General features: G+C 42.5%; 1 protein-coding gene across 1 annotated transcript in view; it reads left to right on the top strand.

The window, feature by feature from the left end:
* Positions 1–26,592, top strand: part of LOC134337361 (guanine nucleotide-binding protein G(q) subunit alpha-like) — a 132,177-nt gene that overhangs the window by 69,085 nt on the left and 36,500 nt on the right. The window contains exon 2 of the mRNA XM_063032299.1: positions 4,633–4,817. Within this exon, the coding sequence (XP_062888369.1) occupies positions 4,633–4,817 (185 nt within the window). The remainder of the gene's footprint in view (positions 1–4,632; positions 4,818–26,592) is intronic.

The following is a 26,592-nucleotide window of genomic DNA, read 5'->3' as shown; positions in this document are numbered from 1 at the left end:
ACACTGTTAGGAAGGAGCTTAAGAATAGACTTGGGAAAGCTAGAAGAGGACATAAGAAGGCCTTGGCAAATAGAATTCAAGGAAACCTGAAGGGATTCTACACATGAAGAATAAGAGGATGATTAGAGTGAAGGTAAAACTGATCAGGCTTAGAGGAAATGCCCCTGGAGTCGGAAGAGGTAGGGAAGTCCTTGGTGAATACTTTATTCACCAGTGAGAGGGACCTTGATTGTGAAGTCAGTGTAAAACAGGCTCATATGCTAGAACATGTTGACATTAAGAAAGATGATGCACTGAAGCTTTTGAAAAACCATTAGAACAATAAATCCCCAGAGCTGACTGGTTATACCTCAGGTTACTAAGGGAAGAGATTCCTGCACCTTTGACAATGTTCTTTGTGTCTTCACTGGCCACAGGAGAAATACCAGATGATTGAAGAGCGGCAAATGTTATTCCTTTGTTCAAGAAAAGGGGTGAGGATAACGCTAGAATTATAGACCAGTGAGTTTTACTTCAATGATAGGCAAATTATTGTAAAAGATTTGTAGACATAACATTTACCACATTTAGAGACGCATAGTCTGATTGGGGACAGTCATTGTGTCTTTTTGAGTGGCAAGTCAGTCATCACGAGTCTGATTAAATCTTTGAGAATATGAGAACAAATTGATGAAGGTAGAGCATGTGGTTTTTTTTTAATAAATTGTTTTTGTTACTTTTTCTATTTTTGTGAGGGGTTATCAGGAGAAGACAAATATCAGTTGCGTTGTACATGCATACTTTGACAATAAAATGAACCTTTGAGATTAGATGAGGAAGTGGAAGTGTGTGTTAGCACATAGCATGAAGGTTGGTGGTGTTGTGAATAGTGTTGTAGGTTTTCTAGGGCAGTGGTCCCCACTGGGCCGTGGACTGGTACCGTTAAGCATGTGCTACCTAGCGGTGAGGAAACAATATGATTTGGCGATATGAAACGATGAGTCAGCTGCACCTTTCCTCATTCCCTGTCACACCCACTATTGAACTTTGACACACGCGAGGTCATCAGTGACCCTAGACGTGCAAAGGAATGGGTCCGTGACCCATTTGTGAATGTTTCCGGTGAATCTTCCATGTCAGTACGAGAAGATGATCAACTCCTCGAGCTTGCAAATGACGGTGGGCTGAAAAGTATGTTTGACATAACGTCTGTGCCGGCATTCTGAATCAAAGTCAATGCTGAATATCTTGAGGTAGCCACGAAAGCACTGAAAACGTTGCTTCCATTTCCAATGTCATATCGCTGCGAAGCGGAGTTTTCTGCAATGAATGCAACGAAAACTAAATTGCAGAATAGACTGGATATAAGGAACCCCTTTCGAGTATCACTGTCTCCCATCACCCCTCGGTGGGACCGTCTTGTTGCAGGAAAACAAGCCCAGGGCTCCCACTGATTCAGCCATCTTGGTGCGTTGCAATGATTTTATATGTTCATACGAGGAAAATATGCGCTGTGTGTTTAATATCCAAACGTTACTTAAAATGTTATGATGTTATTGACTTAAATTCAGTGGTCCCCAACCTCCGAGCCACGAAGAATGCAGCGGTAGCTGGAATGCACCCAACACATCTTTAAGAAAAAAGCCGAAGTAAACAAGCTAATTTATTAGGTGCCGCCCGGCACGTAAATGTCGGTCCAGATCAGAGGGGATTGCCGATTGCGTTGCCTCTGATCTGGGCTGGCATTTACATGCCGGGTGACACCTAATCAATTAGCTTGTTTATTTCAGCTTTTTTCTTAAAGATGTGCTGGGTGCGCTCTGGCTACCGCTGCGTTCTTCGCGGCAATATATTGGTCCGCGGCCCGGAGGTTTGGGACCACTGTTATAATTGACTTATCACTACATTCATGGGAGGAAAATATGCTCTGTGTGTTTAATATTAAATTCGTTAAATAAACCCCTTCAGAAACGAAATTGAGTGTATTAACCACTTATAACTGACTTATCATCTATATTCCGGTCGTGATTAACACCCCCCACCCACCAGGTCGGCTGGTCCGCAAGAATATTGTCAATATTAAAGCAGTCTGCGGTGCAAAAAAGGTTGGGGACCCCTGTTCTAGGGACACCCCATACATGGCAATGTACACCAGATGAATTCCTCTGTCAATTACTATTAAGAACTAAAACACAGTTTTGTAGTACTGTAGTAGGATTGGTACTGTTTTAATTTGTTCTGTATTTCATTTAAATACACAATTTGTTACTCAGTTAAACAGTAGTTTGCCATTTTTATATCTTTCAACTATTTCACCTACAATTTCCCTACAATTCGCCTACTGACGCAACCAATTGACAGATGACGCAACAGCCATTACTCTACGTACTGTCCTTACACATCTGAAGAAGAAGGATGCTTATGTGAGAATGCTGTTCTTGGACTACAGTTCAGCATTCAACACCATAATTCCATCCAGGCTCAACAAGAAGCGCAGAGACCTCGGCCTTGACCCTGCCTTGTGCAGCTGGATCCTGGACTTCCTGTCAGATCGCCAGCAAGTTGTAAGAGTGGGCTCCCTCACCTCCAACCCTCTGACTCTCAATACAGGACCCTCTCAGGGGTGTGTAATGAGTCCCCTCCTTTACTCATACCCATGACTGTATCACCACCTGCAGCTCCAAACTGCTAATTAAATTTGTCGACGACACTACATTGATTGGCCTTATCTCAAACAAGAACGAGGTGGCTTACAGGGAAGAAGTCATCTCTCTGACACACTGGTGTCAAGAAAACAACCTCTCCCTCAATGTTGCAAAAACAAAGGAGCTGGTTGTGGGTTACAGGAGGAATGGAGGCAGACTAACCCCTATTGACATCAATGGATCTGATGTTGAGAGGGTAAGCAGCTTCAAGTCCATGCCACCATGTCATTCATCTGTGCCTTGCTTAAAGTAAAAATGAAACTAAGCACATGTCTCTCTTGGTTCCATGTTTTCTTTCAATTAGTTTTACGTTTTGGATTTCCAAAGCATAACAGCGAATCTCTGTGTTCTACTGCAGTCACTGTTCACCACGGAAGTCTTATCCTGGTTCTTATTCGGACCCCTTCCCTTTCAGTTCTGATGAAGGGTCTCAGCCCAAAATGTCAATGGTTTCTCCCTCTCCGTGGGTGCTGCCTGACCTGCTGAGTTCCTCCAACACTTTGTGTTGCTCAAGATTTCCAGCATCTAGGTATCAGGGGATATGGGGGAAAAGCCGGAAACTGGAACTAGATGAGAGAATAGTTTAGCTCACAGTGGAGTGGCGGAGCAGACTTGATGGGCCAAATGGCCTACTTCTGCTCCTTTGTCTTGTGATCTTGTGCAGCAGCAGCATCCCTCAGCATCCACATCACCGAGGACCTCACATTGTCTGTGCGCAACAGTGCCTCTTTCACCTCAGACATTTGAGGAAGTTTGGTATGAGCCTCCAAATCCTAAGAACTTTCTACAGGGGCCCAATTTAGAACATCCTGACTGGTTGCATCACCGCCTGGTATTGGAACTGTACCTCCCTTAATCGCAGGTCTCTGCAGAGAATGGTGTGGACAGCCCAGCACATCTGTAGTTGTGAACTTCCTATGATTTAGGACATTTACAAGGGCAGGTGTGTAAAAGGGGCCTGTAGGATCATTAGAGAGCCAAGTCATCCCAATCACAATCTATTCCAGCTGCTACCATCCAGGAAGTGGTACTGCAGCATAAAAGCCAGGACCAACAAGCTCTGGGACAGCTTCTTCCACCAGGCCATCAGACTGATGAACTCGCGCTGAATTGAGTGTACTTGTAAATACATTGACTATTCTATTTATTATAAATCACTATGATTGCACATTTAGATGGAGACATATTGTAAAGATTTTCACTCATATATGTGAAGGGTGTAAGAAATAAAGCCAATTCAATTCAATTTCAATGAAAATTTGGCTAATTGGGGCAACTGCTCAATTGGGCAACATGTACCTGATGTGTCCTAGTTAACCGGAATCCATTATTTGTGGTTGGTAATGTAACTTTTGGGATGCATTACATAATATGAACTTGTGGTTGCACTGTGTTAATACAAAGCAAATTTGACTTAGTTACATCAAATCATTTCAAATCTAAATAGCAACAGTATAATTTATTGCCAGTCACTATCACTGAGACTGAATTACTCTTAAGTGTGGAGTCTTATTTTTTCCAACTTTTGATTATTGAGAATTATTTTCAAAATAGATGCAAAATTTCTGTCCAAAATGTGAAGTGATATAAGTAAATGAGGAAAATATGACCTTGGTAGCAATGGGATTTGGACCTCTGGGGGATAAGAGTGTGTATGTGCACAGATCATACTTGGTCCAACTGATTGACACAGCAAGGATGTTTTTATGTTAGAAGATTCTACTTTAAAGTGAAGATATTCAGTTATTTGTTTTTAATGTTAGCATAATTAATGGAGAAAAGTCTAAAAATGATGTGTATTTGTTACCTCAATAGAAGCATCTTCAAAGTCAGTTATAATTTTATTTGCCATTCTTATATTTGCCTTTGTATTTTCAAAATAATAGTGTAACAAAATATTTAAACTGTCATTTATACCCACTGACCTTGTGGAATTGTTCCTTTCTAGGTACGGGAGAAAGTGGCAAGAGCACATTCATCAAGCAGATGCGGATCATTCATGGAAGTGGATATTCAGATGAAGACAAACGAGGTTTTACTAAGCTGGTCTACCAAAATATATTCACTGCCATGCAGTCGATGATCAGAGCCATGGAAACGCTTAAAATCCAGTACAAACATGAGCAAAACAAGGTAACTTTATAAAAAGAGAAACAACTTTTATTATTATTGCAATAAAGTGCACGCATCTGCTAGCATGTTGCTTTGCTTGCCATTTAAAATAAAAGTCTGAACAATGCACCTCAATTTTTATTACTTTTAAGTAGTTCAATTTTAAAAAAAGTGTGTGTATGTGAAATGCAGACGATTGTGCTCTTGTGGCCCATACTCCGTAGGATCTTCAGACTGTCTTTACTGTGGCGGTGAGAGCATACAGCAGGATGGGGCTGACTGTCAATACCATCAAGACAAAAGTGGTTTGCCAATGGAGTACCAGTGTCCCATCCATTCGACCTGCCTTTATTGTTGGTGATAAAAAGCTGTTAGTAGTGCTATCTTTCAAATATCTGGGGAGCATTCTCTCTGAGGATAGCGGCATTTACGACATCCAGCACTTCATTAAACTGGCATCAGCTGCCTTTGGGAGACTTCAGCGTAGAGTCTTTCAGAACAGGAGCCTTTGTCCCTCCACAAAGGTCGCCGTATACCAAGCAGTCTGTGTCACCACCCTCCTTTATAGCTGTAAAGCTTGGGTAACCTACAGCTGTCACATCAAGTCCTTGGAGCGCTTGCAGATAAGCTGCCTCCAGCGCGTCCTGGGAATTACCTGGCGTGAGTGGGTGCCTCACACTGAAATACTTGTAAAGACCAACTGCAGGAGTATTAAGGCCATGATCACCTAGCGTCAGCTGCAGTGGCTGGGGCACGTGATAAGGATACCCACACGTCGGCTACCCTGCAGAGTGTTATACGGCCAGCTACATCATGGTGAACGCTCAGCTGGAGGGCCGAAGAAGTGCTATAAGGATCAGATGAAGAATGCTTTAAGAAAGTGCAACATCAGACCCAAGGACCTGGTGGATGTTGCTGCTGACTGTACCACTTGGCGACAGCTGTGTAGGGATGAGGTTCGTATTCTGGAGATGGAAAGAGCAACCAGAAGACAGAAGAGAACCAGGAGATATGCAGCCATGGTTGCCACCACTACCACATATACATGTTCCACCTGCAATAGAGCTTGTGGGTCCAAGATAGGACTGTATAGTCATCAAAGATCTCATCTGGAGTGGACGTTGTCATTGGATTTTGATGGACAACCAAAGATGTGTGTGTGTGTTAAGATCAGTTGAACTTGAGTTTGCTCTACCACTAAAGATTCTGTCTGATCTGAATGTAACTTAAACTCTATTCCTGTCTCATCCCAGTAACTCTCTCCAAGGTATCAACATTAGGACTAATACCATATTTTAAATTTTTAAAAAAACTGTTTCCATGCCCTTTGAGGAAGTGAGTTCGAAAGACTCAGGATCCTCTGAGGAAAAAATTCAGTTTAAAAAAAAATGTATATTTTTTCGAAGTATGATCCTTAGTTTTAGATGTTTGCATAAGAGGAAACTTTCTCTTCATATACAATATTGAGGAATCTTGATGGAATGAATGGATTAAATCCCCTCTCGCTGTTTTGGATTCAAGCACATACAAGCATGTCTGTCCAACCTTTCTTAATAAGACATCCCACCCATACCAGTTATTAGTCCAGTAATACACATCTGATCTGCTTTCATAGTACAGTTGGCCCTCCTTATCCGCAAGGGATTGGTTCCAGGATCCACCGCAGATACCAAAAAGCGGGGATGCTCAAGTCCCTTATTCAACCTGTCTGAATGCGGTGGACCTCAGGACCCAGCGAAACCCCGGACCTTATTTAACCTGTCTCAGTGCGGTGGACATTAGGACCCGGCGGCAGAGCTCTGAATGCGTAGTGTTTCTGTTCACGAAAATAATCACGATTGAAAATAAAGTGGAAATAATAAAGCGATCAGAAAGAGGTGAAACGCCATCGGTCATTGGAAAAGCATTAGGCTACAGTCGGTCAACGATCGGAACAATTTTAAAGGATAAAGTGAGAAAGGCCCTGTCCGGATGAAAGCTACAGTTATTACTAAGCAATGCAGTGGCTTTGGGTTTCCGATCCTCCACTTCAACCTGGCATGGATGGAGAGTGCGCTCGGGAGCGGTCTGTCACTGGGTCAAACTTGGGAGCTTCCGTTCCCGAGCCCGGCGCTGAAACATACGTTTCTTAAGTGTTTTATATGCATAGAAGGGTAAAATATATACTATATACTCAGACAAACATTTGACTAACTGAAACAATAATACCGGATGTACCTGTTCCGACTTAGTAAGAGAACTTCCGTTTTTTTCGATCCCAATCCACGTTAACCTACGCACATCCTCCCGTATACTTTAAATTAGCGGTCCCCAACCACAGGGCCGCAAAGTATGTGCTACCGGTCTGCAAGGAAACGATATAAGTCAGCTGCACCTTTCCTCGTTCCCTGTCATGCACTGTTGAACTTGAACATAGGGTTGCCAACTGTCCCGTATTTGCCAGGACATCCCGTATATCGGGCTAAATTGGTTTGTCTCATACGGGACCACCCTTGTCCCATATTTCCCCATATTTCCTATGAAACCTTTCGTGCCGAAATGGCATAAAGCAAAGATGCAATTACCATTAATTTATATGGGAAAATTTTTTGAGTGTTCCCAGACCCAAAAAATAACCTACCATATCGTACCAAATAACACATAAAACCGAAAATAACACTAACATATAGTAAAGCAGGAATGATATGATAATTTTACACAGCCTATATAAAGAAGAAATAATGTATGTACAGTATAGTCGGGAAGATTAAGGCAAAACCGATTTATGGAAAAAAAATCGGTACGTACGTGCATGCATGTGCACACAAGTGCCTGCGCAAGGCTTCATGGTCATGGTAGTCTTTCTTGGGGTAAACACAAGTGTCCCGGGGATTTGACTGCTACTTTTGTCCCTTATTTGGGAGTGAGAAAGTTGGCAACCCTAACTTGTAAAAGACATGTTGAGGTGATTTTCACCCTACTTGAACTCGCACCCCCCGGATCGGCTGGTCCACAAGAATATTGTCAATATTAAACCGGTCTGCGGTGCGAAAAAGGTTGGGGACCCCTGCTTTAAATCATCTCTAGATAGTTGTTATACTGCATTGCTTAGGGAATAATGACAAGAAAAAAAAGTCTGTAATGCTCAAACAACAAGCGCTGGAAGAGCACTTCCAGGTTTTCTCAATTGGCAGTTAGTTGACTTCGCGCATACGGAACTCACGGATAAGGAGGGCCGACTGTATTATCATCCTCCCTTAAATAAGGACACCAATAATGCATCCAGATGTGATCTCACTTTTGCCTCATTTCATTGAAGTATAATCTACATGTGTATTCAATTAATTGAGCAAGAAACAATAATGTTTTTAGCTTTCTAATTGCTGACTGTATCAGCATAGTAGCCTTTTGTGAATCACACATTAGGCCACCCAGATTCCATTATTTGATTAGCGATTTTTCATCAAAGGATTTTTTAAAATTTTATTTTCCTGCCAAAATCATCAGTTGCACATTTTGCTACATTATACTCCAGTTGCCAGATCTTTGCACATTAGATCTGAACATTTCTCTCAATGGTTATCTCCTCTTCCCACAGGAAACAAGATACTTGCTCACTATTCTGACTTGACAAGTTAGTTGAGTGACTATAGCTGATGGCCAGTATTTCTAAGTTACAGATTTGCAGCTGTCTCAAAACAACAATAGTTGGAAATGAAAGCTTAATTACTCTGCTAATTTTCTATGCACATGTGATGTTGGTGTAATTTTTTGACGACAGAACATGTAATTTTGTATTGCATTGCAATTGCTGGATCCAGAAAGTGATCTGAAGATATTACATTATGATGTATTTTGACTGCCTTGTGTTCTTCTGGATCAGTGTCACTTTATACAAGACTTTAATTCCACAATCTTGTTTAACTGAAGTTTTTTTTTGCAATTGATAATTAATAATTTCCTCAAATTTGATTGGCTGTTTTATTGAATCACTGAGTAATTGAAACAGCTTTGGGGGGGAAAAAGTCAGAGTCAACAACATTGGCCAGACCTATATAGGACATTTTCATTCTTAAATGGTATTAGAGAACTGTGGATATTTACCTTTGAAGAGTTCCACATATTTTGAAATGACTGTTTCAGTAGTTATTATTTGATGTGATATCAGTATTTGTAATCAATTACTGAAGAAATTTTTACCAGATTTACTTGTGGTATGGAGTTTGATCTATACATAAAGGTAGGTAAGTATTTATGGCATTATATCTCATCTTCCTTAATTATTTTGTCTCATTCAATTAGCTAAGCACAGAAATGTATACAACACCGGTAGCACAGAGGATTAGCTTTTTACCCTGTAATATGTATAGCTAGAACAAAATATACTTTCAACAAATTAGTCTCCTGAGACAATGTAGGAGCCATAATACTAAGGTCAAAGCAAATTAGAATTTAATTTTTACACATTTAAAAGAGACTACCAATTAATCTGTGTTCATTTATCTTCTGTAATATACAGTGTACTTGCATTCTGTAATCATCCTAACTTGAACTGTAATCTTAAAACAAAACAGAATTCCACCCCTGCTAAATTGTAATATCTTATGCTTAGAAGGTTCTCCTTAGAACCTTAGAACTCTTAGAAGGTGGGTATCATAATATGATGCAATTCACCCAGCAGTTCGAGAGGGAAAAGCTGCAATTGGATTTATCGGTATTGTGGTTGAGTAAAGGTAACTATAGAGGCATGAGAGAGGAGCTAGCCAAAGTTGATTGAAAGGAGACACTTGCTGGAATGATGCAGAGCAGCAATGGCTGGAGTTTTGGGCCTGAGAGTGAAGAAAGACCTAAGGTTTGATTGATTTAAGTGCTGAATCAAGGCAGTGGGGCCTAGGCCCAAGAACATATTGAAGAGGCAGGACGTGGTCAAAGAGTGAGGAACGACTTAAGGTTTGGACAATTTAAGCGCCAGGTCAGGTTAAAAAGATCAGGGTGTCGGCAAGGCCAGTTTAGCTCGCTGCTCCACAAGGTTTATCTCTGCACGAAACCAAAGCTCTGGCTATTGCAACTAATGGGCTCTTGATTCAACTGCGGTGATGACTGGCTTCCTGGCTGTTCCAAATGTTATGTGCTTATTTTTATTGATTTGTTTCCTTGCACAATAGGTGTTTTGACAGTTTTTAAAATTGGTTCTATTGAGTTTCTTTGTTTTGCTGCTGCCTGTAAAGAGAAAATTTCAAGGTTGTATATAGTATACATACTTTGATAATATATGTACTTTGAACTTCCAGCTTTATGTAGGGCCATAGGTTTAATGGGAGTGTAGTTTCACAGTGAGTGATTGGGATAGTACGGTGACAGTGTATTATCTGTTTGTTTGAAATTGACTAATTTATCTTTTTGTTCCTGCTCCCTAAACCTTCATTTTCCCACTGGTGAGAGAAGATAGATGGTCAGGAAGTTGTGTAACTCTTCAAAGTGTTTTGGTCAAAATGTTTACAAATGGGTGTTTGACTTTCTGAATTATATTTTGAAAGGCTGTGATAATATTCTGCAGCTGAAGTCAAATAAACTGAAATTTCTGAGTTTCCAGGAGGGAAGAGGATTACCTTCTGCGGATTTGTTCATCCACTAATGTAGGAACCAGCTACTATTCCTAGCTTCAGTAACTGAGAGAATCCTTTGCTTAACACCCTGTGGAATGTTGCTTTGCCCTTGTTGAAGAATCTGCAAAATTGCCCAATAGTCAGTGTTAACTGAGAGCTGAATATGGACAGTGTCCTTTGGTAGTCTTGAACCTTAAAACATTACATACTCTAAACTTGGTCTTGCTGACATTGAGTAAGAGTTTGCTACTGTGGCACCACTCAGCCAAATTTTCAACCTCCCTTCTATATGCTGATTCAGCCTGCAACCGTGATCCAGCAAATTTGAATATGGTGTTGGAGCTGAGTTTAGCCACACAATCATAAGTGTAAAGCAAGTAGAACAAGGGCTAAGCACACAGCCTTGGAACCTGTGCTGATGAAGATTGACGAGGAGATGTTGTTGCCAGTCCAAACTGACTGGGGTCTTCAAATGAGAAAATTGAGAATCCAATTGTACGAGAAGGTATTGAGGCCAAGGTCTTGAAGCTTGTTGATTAGAGACAGCATGTAATATAGCGAAAATAAGTAGGAAGCCAAAGGATTGTGAACCCCTTAAGAACAATAGAAGGCAATTAAAAAAGCAAAAAGAGTAACAATGAAATATGAAAGTAAGCTAGTCAGTAATATAACAGATGATGCCAAAAGATTATTCACATATATAAGAGTAAAACAGAAGTTAGAGTGGACTCAGACTGCTGGAAAATAATGCTGGAGAGGTAGTAATCAGCTGACAAAGAAATAGCAGGTGAACTGAATACACAGATGGACAATGTCCACGGTTCTGAAAAATTTAGTTGAAGAGGTAGTGGAAGCATGAGAAGTAATCTTTCACTTGATTCTGAAATCGTTCTGGAGAACTGGAAAATCACAAATGTCACATCACTTTTTAAGGGAGGGAGGCAAAAGACAGGAAATTATAGGTCAGTTGGCATTAACTTCAGTGGTTGGTAAAATGTTGGAGTCCACTATTAAGGATGAGGTTTTGGGGTAATTTGAGGCATATGATAAAATAGGCTGAAGTCAGCATGGTTTCCTTAAGTGGAGATATCTTTGAAGAAGTAACAAGCAGGATATTTAGGTAAGTAGATGCATGAGAGGGGTATGGTGGTACAGGTGGAAAGGACTAGGTCAGTACAGACTAGATACACCAAATGGCCTGTTTTTGTGCTGTAGTGCTCTATAACTGACTCTGCTCAACCTCTAGCACAAATGTAATTATTTCTGTATCAGTGTACTCTTGTTAGAATTAAGTTTGATGACCAGGTTTGGAGATTATTTGCATTTGTTCAGTTCAGCCATAATCTACTATCTATCGTAATTGGTCACTGTTTCAATGTAAGGCAAGAATTCATATGCCAGGTATGTGGAATAGGTCATGCATACATTCTTTTTATTTTCTGCCCTTCAGGCATTTCTTGGATTCATTTGCACTCCTCAGGTCTCAACCTTAAATGTTTTTGTTGTTCTATATCAGAATACCTTATCTATAAGCTTCATCTTTGAATCTTGCTTTTATTTTGAAGTTCCTCTCATTTCGGAGGCATTGAGTACATTGTTATAATGTTAATCTTTATTCTCCAGGGTTTTTTTTTGCCTTTTATGAGATGAAATCAACAATTACAGATTGGCTTGAAAGGGTAATGTTTTGAAACCCTCCATTGCTTCACATCATGTGGGATAAAATTGTACAAAACAAATCCAGTCTACTTATTCAGTTGAACTGTGATTTGTCAGGCACACTAAGCCATTCTTGCACGTTTAAGTTTTTGTCCCCAAATAGTCTTCTGCTTTTATAAATTTCTCATTGCAATATCTTAAGTGTGTGGCATACTACCAAACATTCCAGATTAGCAAATGTTAGAACTGTAGATTACACCATGATCATAAGAAATAGAAGCTTTGGAAAGTTACCCATTTGTTTTCATGTGGTCTACCTATAAAAGATCTAAACAAATTCACACCCTCAATCCTTAAGTCTTTCAATTTCCAATAATAAATCAGTTTGTGCTTAAAATGGACAAACTAACTGAAACCCCACAGCTGTCTGGAGTTAGATCACAGTGCTTCAAATAAATTTCTCCATTTCAGTAATGCAGTGCAACTCTGATAATCTGGTATATTTTGTACTTTAGCTCCACTCTGGTAAATTTTCTGGCTGGTTGGATATCAGTCCCATTCATACAACACACTTGTAATTCACATTTTAAATGGTCACATAGTTAAATGGTGAATTTTCCAGTGAATTGATGAGTTTAAAGGGAAGATGGGAACAGGGTCCTGGTGAGTTTGAAAGGAATGTGGAATGGGGCCACGGCACGTGAAAGGAGCACAAGTGACTGAACCCAACAAGCTAGATGCCAAACATTCAAATTATCAATGTCTTGAATTCGATTGTCTTAGTATATCAGCACTTTTCCTTTTCAAGTCCTTCACAATTTTTGGGTTTCATTGAGATAAATTTTGAAATTCTAAACATGCATTCCTCAACAAAGATGACATTCTGATCCCAGGAAATGATGAATCTAAGCATTTTGCTTTCAAGGCAATTATGTCATTCAGTATGGCAATTAAAACTGCAGACAGCAGTACTCAGATATGGATTTTCCCATTCCTGTATGACTGCAGCAAGGCTTCACTGTTCCTATACTGAACTCCTGTTTAATTTGGCTAACTTATAATGTCCGTCCTGATTGCTTGCTGTTCTTACTTGTTTGCTTTGTTTAATAAGCCGATATACTTGGGTACCCATGTATGTTATTTGTATATTTTGTTAACCCAAATTAATTATTACTTTAACCAAGATTATTTTCCATTTGCTCTCATCCACTTGTTTAACCTATGGTCCTTTGAGAAGCCCTGATATCACAGCTTGCTCTTCTAGATAGTCTTGCATCTTCAGCAAAATTGCATGTGATGCCCTTTTTAAAATTATTGATACAAATGATAACACTAAAGGCTTGTTATTTATCTTCATAGCATACTTCGCGTAAATGTTTATAAGCCTGAGATTGGCTATTTGTTTCCTATTAGTTCATAATGGTCACTAACTTCATACTAATAAAGTGTACCCAATCTTGTTAACTATTATTTTAGAAAACTCCTATAGGCTCTATCAAATGCGTTTTGAAAGTGTTCCATTTACTAGTTTTCCCATATTTAACTTGTAATGCCCCCAAAATTGAACTGAAGCAATTTTTTGTGTGTCCTGTTAATACGCCATTCATGGATTCCATTATTTTATAAGTCATTCTTACTTTTCTAATGTTCAAGTTAACTATATCATGCACTAATAATTCCCTATGAGAGAGCTCAACACTTGTCATTGGTTCTTTACTGAAATTTTCCAGGATACCGAAGTATGCAGTACTTCCCCTCCTTGCTGGGATCTGTTTATCACTTGCTAGCTCTTGCTCCATTCTTTGACCTCACCTCTGCTGGTCATCTCCCCTCTATTTTTCAATCCAGATGAAGGATCTTGGTTTGAAATGTTGATGGTCCTTCCCCTCCCCCCCCCACCCCCCAAGATGCTGTCTGATCTGCTGAGTTCCTCCAGTGTCTTGTTTATTTAGTACTTAGTACATTTTCAAAAGGGATGCAATTCTGGAAAATCTGAGCAAATACCTATAGATGTACTAACATAGAGCATTCTAACTAGTTCTATTACTGTCTGGTAGGGGTGGGGGAGAGCCACAGCACAGGATCGAAATAAGTTGCAGAAAGTTGTGAACTCAATCAGCTCCATCATGGGCAGCATCCAGGACATCTTCAAGTAGTGATGCCTCAAAAAGGTAGCACCCATCATTAAGAACCCCATTACCCAGGACATGCCCTCTTAATGCTTATTTATTTATATTTCATTTAATTTAGATGTAAGTATTGCAAAGTGTTGCTGCCACATAACAACAAATTTCACAATATACACCAGTGATATTAAACCTGATTCTGAAATGGTTCATTAAGCAAAATTCCATGAATTGAAAAGATTTTTAAAAAAATGATTTATGGACATACTGATACTAAGGATTTCAATGTGAGAAGAGTGATGCCTCCTATGTAATGTCAAAATTTCAAAGAAAAGTTGTAAATTGAAAGGTTGTCAGAAGAATACCATAAATGCTTGACTTGCAAGTGCACTCAATGAAAAGTTACACACATCAAAGTTGCTGGTGAACGCAGCAGGCCAGGCAGCATCTATAGGAAGAAGCGCAGTCGACGTTTCAGGCCGAGACCCTTCGTCAGGACTAACTGAAGGAAGAGTGAGTAAGGGATTTGAAAGCTGGAGAGGGAGATGCAAAATGATAGGAGAAGACAGGAGGGGGAGGGATGGAGCCGAGAGCTGGACAGGTGATAGGCAGAAGGGGATACGAGAGGATCATGGGACAGGAGGTCCGGGAAGAAAGACGGGGGGGGGTGACCCAGAGGATGGGCAAGAGGTATATTCAGAGGGACAGAGGGAGAAAAAGGAGAGTGAGAGAAAGAATGTGTGCATTAAAAAGAGTAACAGATGGGGTACGAGGGGGAGGTGGGGCCTAGCGGAAGTTAGAGAAGTCAATGTTCATGCCATCAGGTTGGAGGCTACCCATACGGAATATAAGGTGTTGTTCCTCCAACCTGAGTGTGGCTTCATCTTTACAGTAGAGGAGGCCGTGGATAGACATGTCAGAATGGGAATGGGATGTGGAATTAAAATGTGTGGCCACTGGGAGATCCTGCTTTCTCTGGCGGACAGAGCGTAGATGTTCAGCAAAGCGGTCTCCCAGTCTGCGTCGGGTCTCACCAATATATAAAAGGCCACATCGGGAGCACCGGACGCAGTATATCACCCCAGTCGACTCACAGGTGAAGTGATGCCTCACCTGGAAGGACTGTTTGGGGCCCTGAATGGTGGTAAGGGAGGAAGTGTAAGGGCATGTGTAGCACTTGTTCCGCTTACACGGATAAGTGCCAGGAGGGAGATCAGTGGGGAGGGATGGGGGGGACGAATGGACAAGGGAGTTGTGTAGGGAGCGATCCCTGCGGAATGCAGAGAGAGGTGGGGAGGGAAAGATATGCTTAGTGGTGGGATCCCGTTGGAGGTGGCGGAAGTTACGGAGAATAATATGTTGGACCCGGAGGCTGGTGGGGTGGTAGGTGAGGACCAGGGGAACCCTATTCTTAGTGGGGTGGTGGGAGGATGGAGTGAGAGCAGATGTACGTGAAATGGGGGAGATGCGTTTAAGAGCAGAGTTGATAGTGGAGGAAGGGAAGCCCCTTTCTTTAAAAAATGAAGACATCTCCCTTGTCCTAGAATGAAAAGCCTCATCCTGAGAGCAGATGCGGCGGAGACGGAGGAATTGCGAGAAGTGGATGGCGTTTTTGCAAGAGACAGGGTGAGAAGAGGAATAGTCCAGATAGTTGTGAGAGTCAGTAGGCTTATAGTAGACATCAGTGGATAAGCTGTCTCCAGAGACAGAGACAGAAAGATCTAGAAAGGGGAGGGAGGTGTCAGAAATGGACCAGGTAAACTTGAGGGCAGGGTGAAAGTTGGAGGCAAAGTTAATGAAGTCAACGAGTTCTGCATGCGTGCAGGAAGCAGCGCCAATGCAGTCGTCGATGTAGCGAAGGAAAAGTGGGGGACAGATACCAGAATAGGCACGGAACATAGATTGTTCCACAAACCCAACAAAAAGGCAGGCATAGCTAGGACCCATACGGGTGCCCATAGCTACACCTTTAGTTTGGAGGAAATGGGAGGAGCAAAAGGAGAAATTATTAAGAGTAAGGACTAATTCTGCTAGACGGAGCAGAGTGGTGGTAGAGGGGAACTGATTAGGTCTGGAATCCAAAAAGAAGCGTAGAGCTTTGAGACCTTCCTGATGGGGGATGGAAATATATAGGGACTGGACATCCAAGGTGAAAATAAAGCAGTGGGGGCCAGGGAACTTAAAATCATCGAAAAGTTTAAGAGCGTGAGAAGTGTCACGAACATAGGTCGGAAGGGATTGAACAAGGGGTGATAAAACAGTGTCGAGGTATGCAGAAACGAGTTCGGTGGGGCAGGAGCAAGCTGAGACAATAGGTCGGCCAGGACAGGCAGGTTTGTGGATCTTGGGTAGGAGGTAGAAACGGGAAGTGCGGGGTGTGGGAACTATAAGGTTGGTAGCAGTGGATGGGAGATCCCCTGAGCGGATAAAGTCGTTGATAGTGTGGGAGACAATGGCCTGGTGCTCCTTAGTGGGGTCACGATCGAGGGGTAAATAAGAGGAGGTATCCGCGAGTTGTCGCTGTGCCTCGGCAAGGTAGAGGTCAGTACGCCAGACTACAACAGCACCCCCCTTATCAGCGGGTTTAATAATAATGTTAGGATTAGTGCGGAGGGAGTGGAGAGCAGAGCGTTCCGAAGGAGTGAGGTTGGAATGGGGACAAGGTGCGGTGAAGTCGAGACGGTTGATGTCCCGTCGGCAGTTGGCAATAAAGAGATCCAGAGCAGGCAGAAGACCAGAGCGGGGTGTCCATGAAGAAGAGGAGGGATGAAGACGGGAGAAGGGGTCATCGGTGGGGGTGGAAGAGTCCTTGCCGAAGAAGTAGGCTCGGAGACGGAGACGGCGGAAGAAAAGTTCCGCATCATGGCGAACACGGAACTCGCTGAGGTGTGGGCGAAGGGGGACAAACGTGAGGCCCTTACTGAGAACAGAGCGTTCTGCCTCCGACAGTTGAAGGTCGGAGGGGATGGTAAAGACCCGGCACGGATGAGAGCTGGGATCAGAGGGGGGAGGGGGGAGGCTGGGGGTGTCAATGGAGAGGGGAGGGTTGGGGTGAGAGGAAGATGGAGCCTCTGAGGGCCCAGGAGCTGACGGTGGGATCTGAGGAAGACGGGGCTGCGGAGTGGTGGTGGGGGAAGGGGAGACGGGAGTCACAACAGCAGCACATAAAGACCCGGCCTGGAGTTCAAGGCTGGAGTCGCAGTTGGTGGTTGTGCGATCGCTTTGAATGTCTCCATGGTCGTTGCTGGAGTCCGGGTTTTGAATATGTCCTGAGGTGTTGGAGCCGCCGAGACCAACGGCAGGGGCCGCAACCGAAAGTTCATGCCTGCTAGCGTCGGGGCCGGCAGGCTCTGCAGTCCGTAGATGTAAGATCTTGCGATCTTTGCCTAACATGACAAAGTCAAAGAAACGGCGATTGCAGGCGTGGATCCGACGGAGGATGAAATAGCGGGTAGGACCATTACAGACGGCGAAGAAAGTGTCCCGAAGGTGTGGAAGGGTCTGGGATAGGGACACCAAGTACCTCCTCATGGCGGAGAGCGTCGCCTTCAGAGCTTGACGGGAGAAGCGGCGAGAGGCAGAGTCAATGAAATGTGAGTACCTGGGATCCTCAGAAGGTCCAAATTGAGAGGCTTGGAAACGAATCCTAAAGCCAACTGGAGTAAGTTGGCGACGGAGGCACGTTCCAAGAAAGGATACATGGCAGTGATAGCGAGTTTGAGTCAAAGTCTGGTCGAAAAGTTGAAGAGCCGAAGAAATCACAGATGGGGAGCAGTGAGAGATGGTTTCACTGAACTCCCGTCGAAGAGAGGATCTAAACTTCTTCGGTGTAGGCATCACCGGAAGAGGCTTCGCAGTAGTGAATTTAAACGCAAACAACAGGAATTCTGCAGATGCTGGAAATTCAAGCAACACACATCAAAGTTGCTGGTGAACGCAGCAGGCCAGGCAGCATCTATAGGAAGAAGCGCAGTCGACGTTTCAGGCCGAGACCCTTCGTCAGGACTAACTGAAGGAAGAGTGAGTAAGGGATTTGAAAGCTGGAGGGGGAGGGGGAGATGCAAAATGATAGGAGAAGACAGGAGGGGGAGGGATGGAGCCGAGAGCTGGACAGGTGATAGGCATGAAAATGAAAAGTTAATCAGTTTTGCTTTTGCATTGTTAATCTGTAAGAGGGATGTAATTTATTTGAGCACCACACACAAAATGCTGGAGGAACTCGGGAGGCCAGGCAGCATCTAGGAAAAGAGTACAGTCAACGTTTCGGGTTAAGAAGTTACTGGAATTTTCTGACCATGAATTTTGGATTGTAATCATCTGGATGTTTTTGTCTCCATGACTTTTATTTCCTCCTTTTAAAACAGTTTTGGACCTGAAGTGGTTGGAAGCCATCTAATCTTAAGCTGTTTGTCAATCAATTTAATAAATGACAGTATCAAACTTGCATAATTCTATTGTGAATTTTATATCTATTTATATACATTATTTGTATATATTTATATTTAGAGTTAGATACATATAAAATAATTAATATATATTTCTCACCCCTTGTGGGTGGTGTGTATTTGTATTTTTCCCTCCAATCTCTGCTCCTCTACCAGAGTCCTGGGAGCTTGAAGGTATGGTGCAGTATCGTTGCTGTTTCCAGTAGTGCGCTCTTCTGGACCGAGATCACAGATGTTGTTTCCTGGATTTGTTGGAGCCACTCTTCTAGTTCAGGTGGCACAGCCGCAAGTGCTCCTATCATCACTGGGATTACTCTGGCTTTAACCTTCCATATGCTTTCTATCTGCTCTTTCAAGTCCTTGGTATTTCACCAGCTTCTCATATTCTTTCTTCCTGATGTTACTGTCATTCGGGACTGCCATATGTACTACTATTGATTTCTTCAGTTCCCTGTCTGTTGCAAATGATTTCTATTTCTTCCTGAGTATAGGCAGAGACTGAAGACTGCAGCACCAGTAGTGAGGACCAAGAAGGTATGGTCAAGGGAAGCACAGGAGCGCCTACAGGACTGATTTGAATCAGTAGACTGGACTGTATTCATCTTCAAACCTGGATGAGTATGCTGCAGTTGTCACCAACTTTATTAAAACCTGTGTGGATGAGTGTGTGCCTACAAAGACTTGCTGTACATTCCCAGACCAAAAGCAGTGGATGAACCAGGAGGTACGTCGTCTGCTGAAGGCTAGATCTGCAGCATGCATTCAAGTCTGGTGACCCAGGCCTGTACCAGAAAGCCAGGTATGATTTGTGGAGGGCTGTTTCAAGGGCAAAGAGACAATTTCGAACGAGGTTGGAGGTGACGTTGGATGTACCTGACAACTCTGGCAGGGTTTGCAAGACATTACTTCCTACAAAGTGAAACCCAATAGCATGAATTGCAGTGATGCTTCACTACCAAATGAACTCAACACCTTCTATACCCTCTTTGAAAGGGAGAATATAACTACAGCTGTGAAGATCCCTGCTGCACCTGATGACTCTGTGATCTCTGTCTCAAAGGCTGATGTTAGACTGTCTTTAAAGAGCGTGAATCCTCGCAAGGCGGTAGGTCCCAATGGAGTACCTGGTGAGGCTCTGAAAATCTGTGTCAACCAACTGGCAGGAGTATTCAAGGACATTTTTAACCTCTCACTGTTACGGTCAGAAATTCCCACTTTTTTCAAAAGGGCAACAATTATATCAGTGCCTAAGAAGAGCTGCCTTAATGACTCACCTGGTAGCACTCACATCTACAGTGATGAAATGTTTTGAGAGGTTGGTCATGAATAGACTGAAGTCCTGCCTCAGCAACCTGGACCCATTGCAATTTGCCTATCGCCACAATAGGTCAACTGCAGATGCAATCTCAATGGCTCTTCACATGGCTTTAGACCACCTGGACAACACAAACACCTATGTCAGGATGCTGTTCATCGACTATAGCTCAGCATTTATTATCATCATTCCCACAATCCTGATTGAGAAGTTGCAGAACCTGGGCCTCTGTACCTCCCTCTGCAATTGGATCCTTGACTTCCTAACCGGAAGACCACAATCTGTGCAGATTGGTGATAACATTTCCTTGCTGATGATCGACACTGGTGCACCTCAGGGGTGTGTGCTTAGCCCACTGCTCTATTCTTTATATCCATGACAGTGTGGTTAGGCATAGCTCAAATACCATCTATAAACTTGCTGATGATACAACTATTGTTGGTAGAATTCCAGATGGTGACGAGAGGGCATACAGGAGTGAGATATGCCAACTAGTGGAGTGATGTCGCAGCAATAACCTGACTCAATGTCAGTAAGACGAAAGAGCTGATTGTGGACTTCAGGAAGGGTAAGATGAAGGAACACATACTAATCCTTATTGAGGGATCAGATGTGGAGAGAATGAGCAGTTTCAAGTTCCTGGGTGTCAAGATCTCTGAGGATCTAACCTGATCCCAGCATATTGATGCAGTTATAAAGAAGGCAAGACAGCGGCTATACTTTATTAGGAGTTTGAAGAGATTTGGTATGTCAACAAATAGACTCAAAAACTTATATGGATTTACTTTGGCTGCATCACTGTTTGGTATGGGGGACCTACTGCACGGGACCGAAAGAAGCTGCAGAGGGTTGTAAATTTAGTCAGCCCCATCTTGGGTACTAGCCTACAAAGTACCCAGGACACCTTCAAAGAGCGGTGTCTCAGAAAGACAGTATCCATTATTAAGGACCTCCAGCACCCAGGGCATGCCATCAGGCACACACTCAGTGATTCAGGAACAGCTTCTTCCCCTCTACCATCCGATTCCTAAATGGACATTGAACCATTGAACACTCCCTCACTTTTTTAATATATGAGGGGTAATGGATAAGTTCGTGGCCTAAGGTAGAAGGAGTCAATTTTAGAAAATCTAGCACATTTATTTTTCAACATAGTCCCCTCCTACATGTACACACTTAGTCCAGCGGTCGTGGAGCATACGGATCCCTTATTTGTAGAAGTGGTCCACAGCAGGATTGATTGATAACTTTGTGGCCTAATGTAGAAGGAGATGAGTTATACAGCTCTCATTACATGCACGTGCAGTTCAACTCCCTGAGTGAAAATGCGGAAAGTTTGAAGATAATAACTCATCTCCTTCTACCTTAGGCCACAAACTTATCAATCACCCCTGCTGTGAACCACTTCTGGAGGTCCAAGACGCTGACCTCTACAAAGAAGGGATCCATATGCTCCACGACCGCTGGAGTAAGTGTGTAAATGTAGGGAAAATAAATGTGCTAGGTTTTCTAAAATTGACTCCTTCTACCTTAGGCCACGAACTTATCAATCACCCCTCGTATATTATTTCTGTTTTTTGCACAATTTTTAATCTGTTCAATAAATGTATACTGTAATTGATTTATTATTAATGTGCTTTTTTTCTTCTATATTATATATTGCATTGAACTGCTGCTCCTAAGTTAACAAATTTCACGACACATGCCGGTGATGATAAATCTGATTCTGATGTTATATCTGGTTGGTTGGCCAGTACCTGCTTAGCGGTCTGTATTTGGGAGTCCTACCGGATCTTGGCTCTGTCATTCTCCACTATATTCGCGAGTGTTTCCTATTTGGACTTGGCAATGCCCAGTCCATACTCAGTGCAGATGTTCCTGTACACAATTCCTGCAATTTGGTTATGCTATTCAGTGTATGCAGTTCCCGCCTACATCATGCACCCTACTACTATGTGCTGGATGGTTTCAGCAGATTCCTTGCATGGTCCGCATCTTGGGTCTGGTCTGGTGTAATAGATACCTGCTTCTATTGCTCATGTGTTCAGCGCCTGTTCTTGTGCAGCCATGAGCAGTTCCTCAGCCCTATCATTTCCAGCCATTGGTGGGACTTTGTTATGTCAGCCACCTCTGATATCTGGCAATGGTACGTTCCATACATGGCTTATCCTGCCATGGCCTCTGGCCCTCTGGCTCTGCTTCACCCACTACCACTTCCATATCCCCTGCCTGCAGTCTGAGGTATTCTTCCAGCAAGTCGTCCTTGTGAGCCATTCTCGTGACATACTCATGGATATTTCACATTTCTTCCAGGACTTTGGCCTTGACACTTCCAAGTTCCCATCCTCCTTTATTCTGGCAGGTGTAAATAGAGGGCCATGAGTAACCCTGGGTTATTTCTAAGGTAAGGGCATGTTCGGCACAGCTTTCTGGGCTGGAGGGCCTGTATTGAGCTGTAGGTTTTCTATGTTTCTATATGTACAGTTGTTCGACGTTGGACTTTGGATGGAATCCTCCATGTATTGTTAGTAGTTTCCGGGTCTTGTTGTCAGCAGCTTCCAGTTCATTCCTTGGCCAGCACACTATTGCAGCAGGGTATCTGATGACTGGTAGGGCAAATGTATTGATGGCTCTGATCTTGTTCTTCCCATTCAGCTGGCTTTTTAGGACCTGTAATACTTTTTGGAGATACTTGGATGTTACAGCCTTCCTTGTGCCCTCATTGTGGTTTCCATGCGCCTGCAGGATCCCCAGGTATTTGTAGCTGTCCTGTACATGGCCTTCAGGTAACTCTGTTCCTTCAGTCTTGAAGAGTTTGCCTCTTTTCATTACCATCTGGCTGCATTATAATACTGGTTATTGGCCATTATTTATTGTTCATCCCTATTTTCCCAGAAGCTAGAGATGTGTCCACCATTTTGAATGGTAGCAGTCCTGTAGGCACTCGTACTTTTAGTGGTTCCAGTGATTACCTCAGTAATATTGAAATGCTGTTTATTTCCAAGCAGTGCTCATAGTGTCAGTGCCATATTCTTAAAACCTTTGTCTTTCAAAAGTTTCATGGGTTTTAGAGGTGATGTCAAACAAGACTTGATGGTTCTTACAGTGCAGTTTATAGATGTGCAGATCAGTGTGAAAGGAGTAAATATTCAAGGCGGTACTGAGGTGCCAGTTAAGTGAGAGTGAAGTTGTGTTATTGGAGCTACGCCCATACATACAATTAGAATGTGTGGGCGTGTTTCTTTACTTTGCTGGCTTGCCTTGTAGATAATTAAAAAGCTTTAGGAGTCAAATGGTGAGTCACTTGCCATTGATACCCAGTCCTTCTATCCACAGTACTTTGATTTTTTTAAATTAAAATTAACCCCAGGGTGTTGAAAGATTTAACCTTAGTAATGCTTTTGATTGTGAAGATGTTAAATTCTTCTTGGTCATAATCAGCCACTTCTGCAGTGCAGATGTAACTTAAAGCTATCAGAGCAAGCCTGAATGTTGATTAGATTGTGCTGTACATAGTTGTAAATAGGCTTAGTCACTGTGATCAACAAATATCCACTTATCTTCTTCTGGAAGGGGAAGTATTAGATGATGCGGCTAAAGATGATTGTGCCTGAAGAACTGTGCAGCCATGTGTGCTTCGACTGAGATGATTAACTTGTAATTACCATAATTATAAGCCTACTGCTCGAACTGGTACTTCAGACTAGGGATTGCAGGATTTCTAATTATTCTGTTCCATTTCAGAAAGCTTATATCGTTGGTTTGCTTATAAACCTCTGAATATTTTTAAGCACCACACACAAAATGCTGGAAGAACTCAGCTGGTCAGACTGCAGCTATGAAGGGAGATGAACAGTTGACATTTTGGATTGAGACATAGGTGGTCAGCAGTAAGTCCCAGCCTTTATGACTGTTTAGTCACTTCTCTTCATGCTGTATGATCTGCTGAGTTCCTCCAGCATTTTGTAAATGTTGCTTTGGGATTGCCAGCATGTGCAGACTTTCTCATGTTTATTATTTTCTCTCCCTTTCTTTTCCAGTCCTGCTGAGTGGTCTCAGCCCAAAGCATGGACTGTTCATTTATTTCCATAGATGCTGTCTGAGCTGAGTTCTTCCAGCAGTTGGTTTGTTTACTTATTTATTGAGATACAGTGTGAAAGAGGCCTTTGCCCCCCCCCCCCCACCACCACCACCACCCACCGCAACCCCCGATTAACCCTAGCCTAATCATGGGATAATTTACAATGACCTATTAACTGATATATCTTTGGACTGTGGGAGAAAACCCACACATTCCACAGGGAGGACATGCAGATTCCTTACAGATGATGTCAGAATTCAATGCTGAACTCCGCCCGAGTCATGCTAACTGCTGTGCTACCAGTTTGCCCCATATGTGTTTGCTCAACATTTCCAGTGTCTGCAGAATCTCTTGTTTCTGTATTTTTTTAAAATGTGGATAGTTTAGGATGAATGTCTTTAGTGAAAATATGTTCTTGTTCCACACTTCAGCAAGACAACTATACTTGGGTTTCATACTTTATACTTACAACTGCAAGAATAAGTTTGTGAACCCTTTGCAATTACCTGGTTTTCAGCACTACTCATAAAATGTAGTCTAATCTTCACCTAAGTCACAATAATAGACAAACGCAAACTGCCTAACAACACACAAACAACTGTATTACTTATATAACTATTACAGCACGGAAACAGACCATCTCGGCCCTTCTAGTCCGTGCCGAACTCTTACTCTCACCTAGTCCCACCGACCTGCACTCAGCCCATAACCCTCCATTCCTTTCCTGTCCATATATCTATGCAATTTAACTTTAAACAACAACATCGAACCTGCCTCAACCACTTCTGCTAGAAGCTCGTTCCAGACAGCCTCCACTCTCTGTGTAAAGAAATTCCCCCTCATGTTACCCCTAAACTTTTGCCTTTAACTCTCAACTCATGTCCTCTTGTTTGAATCTCCCCATTCTCAATGGAAAAAGCCTATCCACGTCAACTCTATCAATCCCCCTCATAATTTTAAACACCTCTATCAAGTTCCCCCTCAACCTTCTACGCTCCAAAGAATAAAGACCTAACTTGTTCAACCTTTCTCTGTAACTTAGGAGATGAAACCCAGGCAACATTTTAGTAAATCTCCTCTGTACTTTCTCAATTTTATTGACATCTTTTCTATAATTCGGTGACCAGAACTGTACACAATACTCCAAATTTGGCCTTACCAGCACCTTACACAATTTCAACATTACATCCCAACTCCTATACTCAATGCTCTGATTAATAAAGGCCAGCATACCAAAAGCTTTCTTCACCACCCTATCCACATGAGATTCCACCTTCAGGGAACTATGCACCATTATTCCTAGATCCCTCTGTTCTACCACATTCTTCAATGCCCTACCATTTACCTGTATGTCCTATTTTGATTAGTCCTACCAAAATGTAGCACCTCACATTTTTCAGCATTAAACTCCATCTGCCATCTTTCAGCCCACTCTTCTAACTGGCCTAAATCTCTCTGCAAGCTTTGAAAACCTACTTCATCATCCACAACGCTACCTATCTTAGTATCATCTGTATACTTACTAATCCAGTTTACCACCCCATCATCCCGATCATTAATATATATGACAAACAACATTGGACCCAGTGCAGATCCCTGAGGCATACCGCTATACACCGTCCTCCAATCTGACACATAGTTATCCACCACAACTCTCTGTCGTCTCCCATCCAGCCACTGCTGAATCCATTTTACTACTTCGATATTAATGCCTAACAATTGAACCTTCCTAACTAACCTTCTGTGTGGAACCTTGTCAAAGGCCTTACTGAAATCCATATAGACAACATCCACTGCTTTACCCTTGTCAACTTTCCTAGTAACCTCATCAAAAAATTCAACAAGATTTGAACTTCTCATCAATACTGAGTACCATTTAAGCAATCACAGTCTAGGTTCAAAAAAAAGTATGTGAACCTCTAAGGTAATGCTAAGTCAGGTTACTGACAGCCTGCTCTTCTCAAGAAAGATCTCTTTCTGTGCACCATGCCTCAATCAAAACAACTTGCAGAGAACCTTAGAAGGAGAATTGTAGCTGTGCATGAAGCTAGAAAAGGCTACGAAAGCACCTCTGAAGACCTGAGTGTTCAACAATCCACATTAAGAGAAATTGTCTACAAATAGAGGAAATTTGGTACTGTTGCTACTCTCCCTAGGAGTGGGTGGCCTGCAAAGATCATGCCAAGAGCACAAGGTGCAATGCTGAAGGAGGTGAAAAGGAACCCAAGTGTTACAGCAAAAGGCCTGCAGAAATCTTTAGAACTTTATTCATGTGCCACTAAGAAAAACACTAAAGAAGAATGGCCTTCATAGAAGGACACCACGGAGGAAACCACTGCTCTCAAAAAAAATTGCTGCACTTCTCCTGTTTGCCAAAAACCATCTATATGTTCCATGACACTTCTGGGACAGTATTCAGTGGACAGATGAGACAAAAATTGAACTTTTTGGCAGAAGTGTACACTGCTGTGTTTGGAGGTAAAGAGGCACCGCACATCAACAGCAAAACATCGTCCCAACTGTGAAGCATGGTGGAAGGAGCATCATGGTTTGGGTCTGCTTTGCTGCCTCATCGCCTGGACAGT

Source organism: Mobula hypostoma, chromosome 24, assembly GCF_963921235.1.
Source record: "Mobula hypostoma chromosome 24, sMobHyp1.1, whole genome shotgun sequence".
Classification (NCBI taxonomy): Eukaryota; Metazoa; Chordata; class Chondrichthyes; order Myliobatiformes; family Myliobatidae; genus Mobula; species Mobula hypostoma.
The sequence above is the reverse complement of the archived record's forward strand: the minus strand, read 5'-3'. Positions and strand labels throughout refer to the sequence as shown.